At 35.3% G+C, this 12085-nt stretch overlaps 1 protein-coding gene and 2 long non-coding RNA genes across 10 annotated transcripts in view; 2 read left to right on the top strand and 1 right to left on the bottom strand.

The window, feature by feature from the left end:
- The first annotated feature begins 3993 nt into the window (after window positions 1-3993).
- LOC126619776 (receptor-like protein EIX2) overlaps window positions 3994-12085 on the top strand; it is a 57433-nt gene continuing 49341 nt past the window's right edge. For 4 of the 8 annotated variants that reach the window (XR_007622159.1, XM_050288213.1, XM_050288199.1 and 1 more), the window contains exon 1: window positions 3995-6754. Coding sequence is in view for 7 of the 8 variants with exons in the window: in XM_050288213.1 (XP_050144170.1) it covers window positions 4062-6754 (2693 nt within the window). In the remaining variant the exon portion in view is untranslated. Of the gene's footprint in view, window positions 6858-7056; window positions 7284-12085 lie in introns of those variants that run through there. The other 4 variants (XM_050288207.1, XM_050288234.1, XM_050288221.1 and 1 more) reach the window with 4 other exon arrangements.
- The window catches only part of LOC126620012 (uncharacterized), a 54664-nt gene continuing 48773 nt past the window's right edge, over window positions 6195-12085 (bottom strand). The window contains exon 3 of the long non-coding RNA XR_007622223.1: window positions 6195-6341. This is a non-coding gene — a long non-coding RNA (uncharacterized LOC126620012). The remainder of the gene's footprint in view (window positions 6342-12085) is intronic.
- Window positions 8601-9971, top strand: LOC126620018 (uncharacterized). The gene is made up of 2 exons (XR_007622224.1): window positions 8601-9072; window positions 9567-9971. It is a non-coding gene; the product is annotated as an uncharacterized LOC126620018 (long non-coding RNA).

Raw genomic sequence — 12085 nt, forward strand, 5'->3', positions numbered from 1 at the left:
AGAATCAAACCTAAGATCTCTAACTTACAAGTTTAATATCTTCTTACAATAAAAAAATATTTCTATAATAAAAAATAAATATGAATAAGTTTGCACCCATTAATTTTTTATAAAAAGACTTTTAAATTTTAAATCTTAAGTGTACCCATTTGTAAATATATCAATTTGTTATATGTAAAATATATCATTTTTAATATAAAATGTACCCCTTGTTAATATAAAATTCATTCAATTTTTTTAATCTATTTTTTTTTAACTTACATGTACATTCTATTTCGTTGATTTGATAATGTATAAATGTCAAGTTTAATTGAAGAAATTTAATAATGTTATCAAGCTTAATATCTTCTTCTTTTTTTTTGAAAAATGTACCCATGTTTTGGTACAATATTTTTTTGGTTAATTTTGATGAATGTATCCAAGTTTATACATACAATATATTGGAGAGCATAATTTATCATTTAATATTTTTAATTCCACAAATGATAGGTTTTATTTAAAATCTCATTAATATAAACAACTACAAATATCATTTTTTTAATTTAAAAAATATAATAATCCACCTAGAAATACATTATTGTATTAATGTTAGAGACTTTGATAAAAAACTGAAAACCAATAAGGTTTCAGTAATAGAACATGGACAGTTATGGATCGCATCCAAAGTCTTCTTTACTTAATTCTAATTATATTAATTTTAAAAACTAAAAATTAATGACAACTATAATAAAATTATTTAATTACATTCAAAATAAAATTATTTGTACAGTTATGTAAAAAAAAAAAAAACTAATTAACATAAACCCTCAAGCACGTTCACCAAAACATTAAACCCTCAAGCACTACCACGCGTTGATTCTTCCCTCCCATACCAAATTTCCACTAGTCTTGTCGGCCATTAATCTCCTCAATTCAGCGAAAGTCCTATTTCTTACACCAAAAATAATGTAGTTTAAATTCGTTTTTGACGAGAATCAAACCTAAGACCTCTAACTTACAAGTGAAGAAGAATACCACTAGACCGTAGTATTAAGTGGCACAACAAACACATTTTTTTGAGTAGAGTAATTCGGAAATGGATCATCTCCGGTACTCAACAAACACATTTTTTTGAGTAGAGTAATTTGGAAATGGATCATCTCCGGTTCTCTTCCTCCTAATCCACCAAGTTCGGGGATTCGGATCATTGAAATTTGATTAAACAACTACAAACAGGAGCTCACTTTAAAAGTTATAATAATTTTAGTTGTTTGATCAAATTTCAATGACTTGGATCTTCGAACTTGATGGATTAGGAAGAAAGGATCCGGAGAGGATCCCTTTCCGAGCAGTTCTATCCTTGCCTGCCCTTTGCAAGTTGCATACGATTCCAATGTTCGAAGAAAAGTTCTTTGGAGTGAAGGGTAGGGTCACCAAGTACCAAATTGGTCCATTAATTTTCCTAACACAATGACTCCTTATTCGGGGTAAGGACTTACCACGAGTCTTACCTAAGCCCCTTCAAATGTTATCATCGCGTCCCTCACCAATACTACAACACGTCTTAATATAAGCTTTTTATGTAGCACTGAATAATTGATTTGAATACTGCCATTTTTGCATCTCCCTTTCATTTAACATATTTGCAGAGCCACTGTAGTTATTATCACTATCCTATTTAGTTTTGAGCATAAGATATATTGACTAAGGTTTGCGGTACATAATACATTTGTGTTCAATCGAATAATATGCCAAGTTTAATTCAATTAGTAACTCAAGTCAAAACACCAAGCCACTTTGGTTGTCTTATTGAATTTCTAGTAGCAGTAAGTCAAGTCAATGCCTGGTCTTGTCGTCTAATCTAATGTAATTTCTAGCAACAGAAGGGCATGTCACTTTTTACTTTTTTTTTTCAATTTTTTTTAACAAGTGATATTATTTACACTAATTTATATGACTATAATTAAAAAGAGATGTGTGAAAAATTAAATCAGGTATTTGGAAATTTTTTTTTTTTTTGTGTGCGAGAATCTGTTTAATTTTTTCCCAACATGTCAATGGTATTGAATAATATTTTTGCTTCTTGTAAGACCATCTCCAACCCTTGGGCTAAAAGCCAAATTTTTTAGCCCGGAAAATTTAGCTTTTAGCCCAGAAACATCTTTTCTGCTCCAACCCTAAAATTTTAGTCCGGAATTATTAAAGAATGAAATTATCCTAAATTTTTTTCTTAAATCAATTTTTTTTTTAAAATAAATATGTAGATTATTGTAAATTAATTTTATGAACATTTTAATCTAAAAAAATTTAAATTCCGATAAACATTTCGCATTTAGCCCGGGGGGAAAGCTGGGGGGTATTTGGCCCAGAAATAGCATTTGGCATTTAGCCTAAAATTTTAGCATGGATTGGAGAGTGTTTGGGGGGGGGTAATTTGGGGGGTAATTTGGCTTTTAGCCCAGGGTTGGAGATGGTCTAAAGTTGCAGTGTATAGTAAGCTCAACACCATTGCAATGTAGTCTCTACCACAGCAAAAGAATTTGGGTAATCTGGAGTTTTCACCATTAGATTTTAATTTTTATATTTAAAAAAAAAAGATATAACAGTTAAAATACCCGGTGTACTGGATACTTAGGAGCACCCAAGAAAATCCCATCACCAATATTTTTACAATTTAGTCAACTAGTAAGTCAAGTCAATACTTAACCACTCAAGTTGTCTTTATCTAATCTAATAACTTATTTACTCCAACGCCCTTGAAACTCAACCTTCCTCTCACTTTTTAAAAATTTCTCACTTAACTCACTAAGTGTCTCTCACTTTGCCCTATGCCATTAAATTTGTTAAAATTTTAGTTAATGTGCTGACATGGTATATATGTGAGGACCAGACATCCAATGAATTTAAAAGAGAAAAAAACAATCCCTCGACCTCTCCCTAAAGGGTAATATTAATGAAATTAAATTTGTAAACAAAATTTTAGAAATTAAAGGATATATAAATTAATGATTAGTTTATTACTTAAGCAATAAACATGCCAATTTTTATTGGTGACACATCATTATTGGGAGGGGTAATGCTAGAGATACTAAATTTGAAGATAAAATTTGCAAACTAAATGATTTATTACTAATAGGAATGAGTACGTTCATTAACGCTTAAGTAAATCCAATCATCGACTTCCATGTCATTTAGCTTACAAAATTTTATCTACAAATTTAGTTTTTGCATTACCCCTCCCCAAAATCCCAACACCATTCCCTTCCCCATCCTTGATCCCTCACGGCATCCCCACCTCTACCCCCACGAGAGATTTTTCAATATGACCGGAACACGAGATGGTACACTACATATCACTATACAAATAATGAGATATGTGTGTTAAAAAAATTATTAACTTTAAAAAATTTAATTTTCCACCACTTGTATAAAAACACGTGGTGTACCATCCGTGTTCCGGTCACAATGAAAAATTTCTCCTACCCCCACCATCCCAACTAAACCCAGACCCAACCTAATCTCTCCCAAGTCCCAACTATACCCGATGGCATCCTTACCCACCTCAATTTGAAAATTTTCTTTTTAGTTTGAGCGAGAGAGAGGGGGAGAAGGGGGTTGGATGCGAGGAAGGATGCATTGGTTAGGCGTGAGTTGTGGCGTCTGTGTGTTTGCTACAACTATTCCATCTTTTTTTTTCTTAATTTCTTTTTAGCTTGTTGTGGCAGTATGTCTTTGATTGTGTGGATCTCACATAGATGCCATCTTCATTCTAAATTATTTTCTAGCAACAACAGTAAGTGAAATCAATACTGTGGAACCTTTTAGTAATTTTAATGGTTGATATGTTCAATTTTAATTGCTTTTTTCAAATACGTCAGTGCAAATAATGGAATGATATTGACTAAGAAAGTTTGGGCCCAGTTTACGTGGAAAAGCAGACATTTTGCTTTTTACTTCGCAGTTTTTTGTACGTCGATCCAATCGTGTATGTGTATATATACTTTGCAGTGTTGCACTTCCAAATTACTTTCCAATTTCCTATAACGGAGCCTATATACTTTTTCTTCTTCATTGTTGTTGAGATGCAGGGCGAGGGTATTAGGTGCTTGAAACTATTTCATGTTTCAATATTTGTGGTGCTAATTTTGCTACAATATTGCAACCTTTCCCTATCCCTTGAATTCAATAATATTTCTTCAGGAGTAGTAGGCCACAAGCATATTGCTAAGGTGCTGAAGGTGATCAGGTGCATAGAGAGGGAAAGGGAAGCTCTGCTTGCAATCAAACAAGACCTCGTGGATGACTACAATAGCCTCTCTTCGTGGGGCAGCGAAGCCCAAAAACAAGATTGTTGTGCATCATGGGTAGGAGTCTACTGTGACGAATATACGGGCCACGTTGTCAAACTTGATCTTAGTGGAGGATACTTTCTTGGTGGTCGAATATCAAGTCAGGTTGGAAACCTTACCCACTTGCAATATTTTGATTTCAATGGGAATGACTTTAACAATGTAGAAAATCTGAATTCCTGGCTCCCTCGTCTTTCTTCTTTAACATATTTAGACTTGAGTTACAACAATCTCAGTAATGTTCCTGACTGGCTGGAAATAGTTAGTAAGCTTCCTAAACTTACAAACTTGACATTAATAGGGTGTGGTCTTTCTTCTCCTGCAATTCATTCCAGTACTCTTTTTAACATAAATTCTTCTAAATCTCTTGCTCATGTTGATCTCAGTTTCAACCAGCTCACATCTTCTTCAATATTTGTATGGTTGTCCAACTTCAGTACTAGCCTTGTTCAACTTGGCCTCTCTCGCAATAACTTCACGGGTTCACTTCCTGATGTTTTTGGAAACATGAGCTCTCTTGCCTATCTTGATCTCTCTTATAACCAAATTGAAGGAGGGATTCCACAATCTTTTTCAGAGTTATGTAGTTTGCAAGCATTGCTCTTTCGCAACAACATTTTGAGTATACAACTTTCCAAGCTGGTTCAAACATTAATGTCTACATGCCCTGATAAGAACTCATTAGAGACTCTAAGCCTCTCAAACAATTCTCTTTCTGAATCAATTCCTAATCTCAAAAACTTTTCGTCATTGAAAAAATTAGACCTCTATGACAATCAATTGAGTGGAACAATACCTGAAAACATTGGCCATATGTCTTCGCTCGAGACTATCCGCCTTGGCATGAATGCTTTGGAAGGTGTGGTTTCAGAAAGCCACTTCTCCAATCTCTCCAGATTAATAATTTTGGATTTGTCCTCTACCTCACTAGCTTTAGACTTCAATTCTAATTGGGTTCCTCCTTTCCAATTGGTTTCCATATATTTGGGGTTTTGCAAGATGGGTCCACATTTTCCAAAATGGCTTAAGACTCAGAAAAATTATTTGGACCTTGATATTTCTAATGCAGGCATTTCTGATATCCTTCCCAGTTGGTTTTGGGGCATACTGTCTCATGATCATGAAATTGATTATATAGATCTCTCCAACAACCGAATTAGAGGAATAATTCCAAATTCAAGATTTGAGTTTACATCATCTTCCCCTCCTGATGTGAATTTGAGTTGGAACCAATTGGAAGGTTCAATACCTTCATTCCTTTCCAAAGCGTCATCTCTTGACCTCTCCAACAATAAGCTTTCAGGGCCAATTTCTTTCTTGTGTCCAAAGACTCCAAACGAGGTTAGTTCATTATACTTTCTTGATCTCTCAAGCAACAATTTATATGAAAAACTTCCTAATTGTTGGACACATTTTGAAAATCTAGCCATTCTAGATTTGAGTGACAATTCCATTTTAGGGAAAATTCCTACCACAATGGGCTCTTTATCTTCTATTCAAACACTGAAACTAAATAACAATAGGTTTGTTGGGGGATTGCCTTCATCCTTGAACAACTGTACAAGTCTCATAGTTTTTGAAGTTGGGGAAAATAAATTATCAGGTTTGATACCTGAATGGTTAGGGGTTGGACTTCCAAATCTGGCTATCCTTATCCTCCGTTCTAATCACTTCTATGGAAGCATTCCATCACAATTGTGTAATATGAGAGGCATTCAAATTATGGATTTCTCAATGAATAACATCTCTGGAAGTATACCCAAATGCCTAAACAATTTGACTAATTTGGCTCAAAAAGGAAGTTCAAGTCTAACTCTCACTCATACCTATAATGTAACCTTGATTGGCAAGTGGGAGTATTATGAAGACGAATCATCCTTGATATGGAAAGGCATAATGTCCAAATACAAAAGTACTTTGGGGCTTGTAAAGAGTATTCATCTGTCGAGCAACCAATTAACAGGGGAGATTCCTAGTGAAATCACTGATCTTGTGGGGTTGGTTTCCTTAAACCTATCAAGAAACAACTTAACAGGTCAAATAACTCCAAAGATCGGAAAGTTGCTGTCTTTAGATTTGCTTGATTTGTCAAACAACCAAATACATGGTACAATTCCAACAAGTCTCTTCGGAATATCTGGCCTTGGTAAGTTGGACTTGTCCAACAACAACCTGTCTGGAAAAATTCCCATGGGGTCTCAGCTTCAAACCTATGAGCCTTCTGTTTTTTCCGGAAATCCTCTCCTTTGTGGAATTCCACTTGAACAAATGTGCTCTCCTGAGGAAACAACTCCAGTGGAGCAACCGGTGGTTGAGAATCAAGATGAAGATAATGATGAGTTTATAACACTGGGATTTTACGTGAGTTTGGGGCTTGGATTTGTCTTTGGATTTTGGGGAGTTTGTGGGAGTTTGATATTCATCAGGTCATGGAGATACACATACTACAAGTTCTTGAACTGTGTATACGATTGGCTTTATGTAAGAGTGGCTTTGATCGGGCGACGAAGAATGATTGATGTGTAAATTGTAAGTACTCTTCCACACAACAAATAATATTACTGCAGTTTTTAGTCATTTAATTCGGGATGCTAAGTGCAATTTTATACATATAACTATAGTGTAATGATATGGCATCATTGCCATCATGATTAATATCATTTTGGTCCCTCTAATTGTCTTTAAATTTATGACTAATATATGCTGTGGTTTTTCTGAATCTCTTTAGCTCGTGCATCTACCGTTCGTAACCATGATCCCTTTCAGCTGGAGAAGAAGGAGATTGAAGAGTGCAATTTGAAGTTATTGTTTAGTGGAAGTGTTTAGATAATCTTTGAGGGGTTAGGTGTTTTTAATCCCTTTTACTAAGTTAGATAATCTTTGAGGGGTTAGGTGTTTTTAATCCCTTTTACTAAGTGTACCATTATATCCTTTTCAATAAATTTCCTTAAGAAACTTGCAAGAACTTATTAATCAAGTTACAGAGAGAAAAAGCAAACAGATAATTCAATCAATATATCTAACATCATCAATTGCTGGTTCTTTAGGGTTGAGATCAGATCAGACTGCATTATCTTGACAACGGACAAAAGAATTCGAATCATTATATAATCTGATTTGAGTAAGAGCTCACTGTTGGTTGAATCGACTATATTACCATCACTCACCAACTGAGTGTACCAACAGGGCAATTCAGCATGACAGATGAACCATTGGACTGGCCGAGCAGCCAGACCATGTTTGATAGCATTGATGCATGCAGCATATCATTAACGTGAACACAAAGGAAACTGGTTCTTCACACACAGCGCCCCCAATAATGCATTGGTCCAGCTACGCAATGTTAGAAATATTCGGACCATATTTTGTAAAGATTCAACATATTTTAGCAAATTGACTGGTAGCAAGCAGTGATAATGCAGAGCATCAAACTGCTACTCATATATTAAGTATCATACACACCTCTTTCGTGAGAACAGCCTCTTCATTTGCTACAGTGAATGCAACTTGAGTATCTGTTACACATGCGGGAACTGGGATGACACAGAAAAGTCAAGTGAGTATAACATATTCAAGATGTTCCATATGAACATTTAACTATGAAAGGCAGCAATTCAGCGAGAAAACATCATTGCAGTTTAGCACTGAAATTAGAAGTTCTAGGAATTATGAGAACAAAAATGGGGCAAATTCTGAATTTGTGTGCGGAAATCATTCTCAGTTTTTATTTTGTTACTCTTCCATATACATTTTTTTAAAAGTCCTCCCCACCACCCTTCCTACACCTCTGTCATTTCTCCTTCCTCCCCGATATTTCCCCTCTATATCTTACCCAAAGAAAAAAAAATTGAAACTAAAAAATAAAAACGATCGAATTGGTTAAAAACGGAATATCCTTCAACTGTTTTATCCCTTCTTTTGTGTGTATAACTTGATCAATAACTTGTTCAGTACTAGAAGAGAAGTCTGTTGGTAGTTAAGGGCCACTACCAAAGGGTTTTGGTCCATTAATTTCCCCATTACAATGACACTTCCTATTCGTCCACAGAAAAAAGAAGAAAAATTCGATTTTACTCTGTTGTTACCACTATCTTTATGAAATATTCAATTAGTAAGTCAAATCAATACCTAGTTATTCGAGTTGTCTTTGTCTAATCTATGAAGTGAGATTTCCGCACTCCCATTAGTCAATTGTTATTGAATGATATTGACAGAATTTGCAGTGTTTTGTATGTCAATCCAGTCATGTATGAACAAGTGACTCAGCTTTAACCTTTAACTACTACAACTGTAAGGCATACTTTTCTTCTGTAAAAGCTTTTTTATATTTGTCAAGATATCAGAAACTGGGCAGAATTCCAGCAAGCCTTGCTCGGATAGATCCTTTTCGTTTCTTGGGCTTGTCATACAACAACTTTTATGAAAAAATTCCAATAGGCACTCAGCTCCAAAATTTTGATCCCTCTGTTCTGGCTGGAAATCCACAACACTGTGGACCTCCACTTCAAAAGATGTGTGCTGATCAACAGGAAACTGTGCTCTCTAGTGATGACGAAGAAAATAATGAGCTTATAACACGGGGATTTTAGTCAGCATAGGGCTTGGGTTTATTGTTAGATTTTGGGGACTTTGTGGTGGTCTGATTTTTGTCAGGCCATGGAGATACTCGTACTTTAGGTTCTTGAATGTTTTGAGTGGTTGGTTTTATGTGAGGATGATTTTGATCAAGCGACACTAAGCAAAGGTATGTAAATATGATTTTATATTTCTTCTTAAATTAAGCGATATGCATCTCTTCTTAAAATCTTCCTGATTAATTTGGCTGTCTTCTCTCTCTCTCTCTCTCTCTCTCTCTCTCTCTCTCTTCTGATCTGATCTTCCTTTGTCTGCGAGAGATGCGACGGTGACGGAAGACAAGATAGTTAGTATGCCAAAATAAAAAAAGGCCTAGACCACCTAGAGAGCACCTAACTACTACCTGATAAGAAGTTATTTCAATATAGACATATGATAAGAACTTATTTCAATATATGACAATCCCCCCTCAAAAGAAGTGTGTGGCAACTGCCAATGGTTACTCCTATTGTTGGAGCAGGAATAGTGTGTCTTGCACCCTCTCTCCCTTTACATCATTGTTTATTGGTTCCGTCATTGTCTTATCATCTATTTACTGTACCACAAGTTATGAAAGAATTGAATTGTGTTGTATTAATGTATCTACTATTCTATGTACTTCAGGATATTCAGACCAATGAGATCATTGAGCATGGCACTAAGAGAGATGGGATATACTATGTGGATGATGTCATTTATGGAAGGGCTAATTTGGTTCATACGTCTCATGACAGTAATCTACAGAAGATAGGGTTGTTGCATCACCGATTGGAACATGCAACTTTTGGGTATTTGAAGCATATGGTACCCAGTTAATTTTAGTGACTCAGATTTACAGTGTGAAGTTTGTATTCTTGCTAAAAGTTATCATGTTTCGTTTTCTCCAAGTATGAATAAAAGTGTTTTTCCATTTCGTCCAGTCCATTCAGATGTTTGGGTATTTGTTACATTTGTTGATGATTGTACTCGTATGATATGGTTATATGTGTGTTAAAAAAATAAGAGTGATGTTGGTTTGGTATTTCAGAACCTTTATCAGAAGATTAAGGCTTATTATTCTTATGTCATTAAAGTTCTCCGTTCTTACAATGAAGGTGAACATATTGATTTGAGTTGTCCCAGTTGCTCCACAATCATGGCGTTTTACATGAAACTATTTGTCCTTGCACCCCACAACAAAATGGGATAGCGGACAAGAATAATCGCCATATCCTGGAGACAGCCCGTGCATTGCTTTTTGCCAAATCTGTTCCCAAACTTTTTTAGCCTGAAGCAGTTGTACATGCAGTGTATGTTATGAATCGTATGCCATCACGTGTGTTGGGGTTTCAAACACCACTCCAGGCGCTTACACAGCATGCACATGTTGTGTCTACAAACACCCTGACCCCCTGTGTCTTTGGTTGTGTGGCATATGTTCATATTCAACAAATTCATCGTAGCAAGCTTGATTCATGTGCACTTCGTTGTGTCTTCGTTTGTTTTTCAACTCAGCAAAAAGGGTACAAGTGCTATCATCCAGATACCCGACATATGTATACTACCATGAACGTAACTTTCTCTGAGTATGAATTGTTGGAAAAATTTAATAATAATATTATTATATTAAATTTATTAATTGAATGGAAATTGGAAGTGGAGCCTTTTGGTAGAAAGATGTGTCTAATCAAATGAAGAGTTGCAACTTTTGACTCTTCATGAATAGTCACATGCTTTTCAAAGCGGTATCTCGCATTCTATAAATAGGGAATCCCCCTATAATCACAAAGAACTTTTCATCATACATACATGTAGTGCATTAAATATTAGAGAGTCTCATTGAGTTCATATGAGAGAGTTTTCAACACAATCGTGGTTCATGAAGCCTTGTGATTTGGAGTGCTACTATTACAGGGACGTGGTCGTTGTATCTTGGGAGACATGCGCCGATCAACCATGAGCATCGTAGTGGGGCGTAAACTTGTCTTAAGGACAAAGTGTCCAACACTTGCCTCGACCGTATTTTCTAGGTTTTTCTAATCCATTCTATTATGTTCATTTAACATTGGTTACTCATGTGCATGTATTATTGTGATATATAATTGCATGAATTATTTCTTGATTTTCTATGTGATTTAATATAGCAATTAGACCCAATTTTTCCAACAATCTTAAGACAAGTTTAGGTTTGGTTGCTATAATTTTGTCATCAATTCCGAATTGGCATTACATTCATAGTTGCTGCTTGTTTTGCATGATTGCATGCTTGGGTTTTTCATGTTCGTTTTGACCGTTAATTTAATAAGTGCATGATCAGTTTGTAGACAACGTATTTTGTATTCATACATGTATTGTTTTGAAGAACATGCCAACTATATATGTGTTATTTTTGTGTTTTTACATATGCTTAATGTCGTATACGCGAAGTGATTCATAAATTCATAGTACAGGTAAAGCAGTGAAAAAAGAAAAGATTCTTGGAAACAGAATTCCAAGCCAAACGGTTAATTTGCACATAGTTTCTTATGCATGTTTGTCCTCTCTCTATGAAACAATGATATATTTGAATAATCGATTGCAATCTTTCCATGTTAATATATGAAAAGGTGGGACACCTGTTATGAAAGTCTTTATTTGGGAAGTTGCGTTCCTTGGAAGGCATGCAAACACGGCTTGTGAAATCAGCTGCGTAAGTGCGGTTGGGAAACCTGCATCGATTTTTGGAAGTTTTTGGTTTTCCAGAAAAGTTTGTTCGTCGTAATTGCAAACCAAAAGATATTTCTAAGAAAAATGAAGGACATACGTGGAAATGTCAAAGTCTGAGTAACTCTTTACGAAGGGTTGTCGCCGTTGGCCGGCTAATTGTGTTTCTTGGATAATAACTTTTCAGATCAAAGTTATGACATAAATTTGATGCGCGAGTGCCTGGGAACGATCTCTAAATTTCGGAATGGTACATTACCAATATGTATGTTTGCTAAAACCAGACATGGCTACCGTCTAAATGGACTTCTCCATTTGCGGTGGCAGAATATCGAAATTTTGGCCAAAGGAAAAACTTGGATTGATCATTGGCCATATGTGAAATCATAGGCCAAAGATATGATTGGAAGGCCAAACCATGTCTGTAAAGCAGATTGATCTATACCTTGTTTACAAACCAC

Source organism: Malus sylvestris, chromosome 1 (assembly GCF_916048215.2).
Source record: "Malus sylvestris chromosome 1, drMalSylv7.2, whole genome shotgun sequence".
In the NCBI taxonomy this organism is placed as follows: Eukaryota; Viridiplantae; Streptophyta; class Magnoliopsida; order Rosales; family Rosaceae; genus Malus; species Malus sylvestris.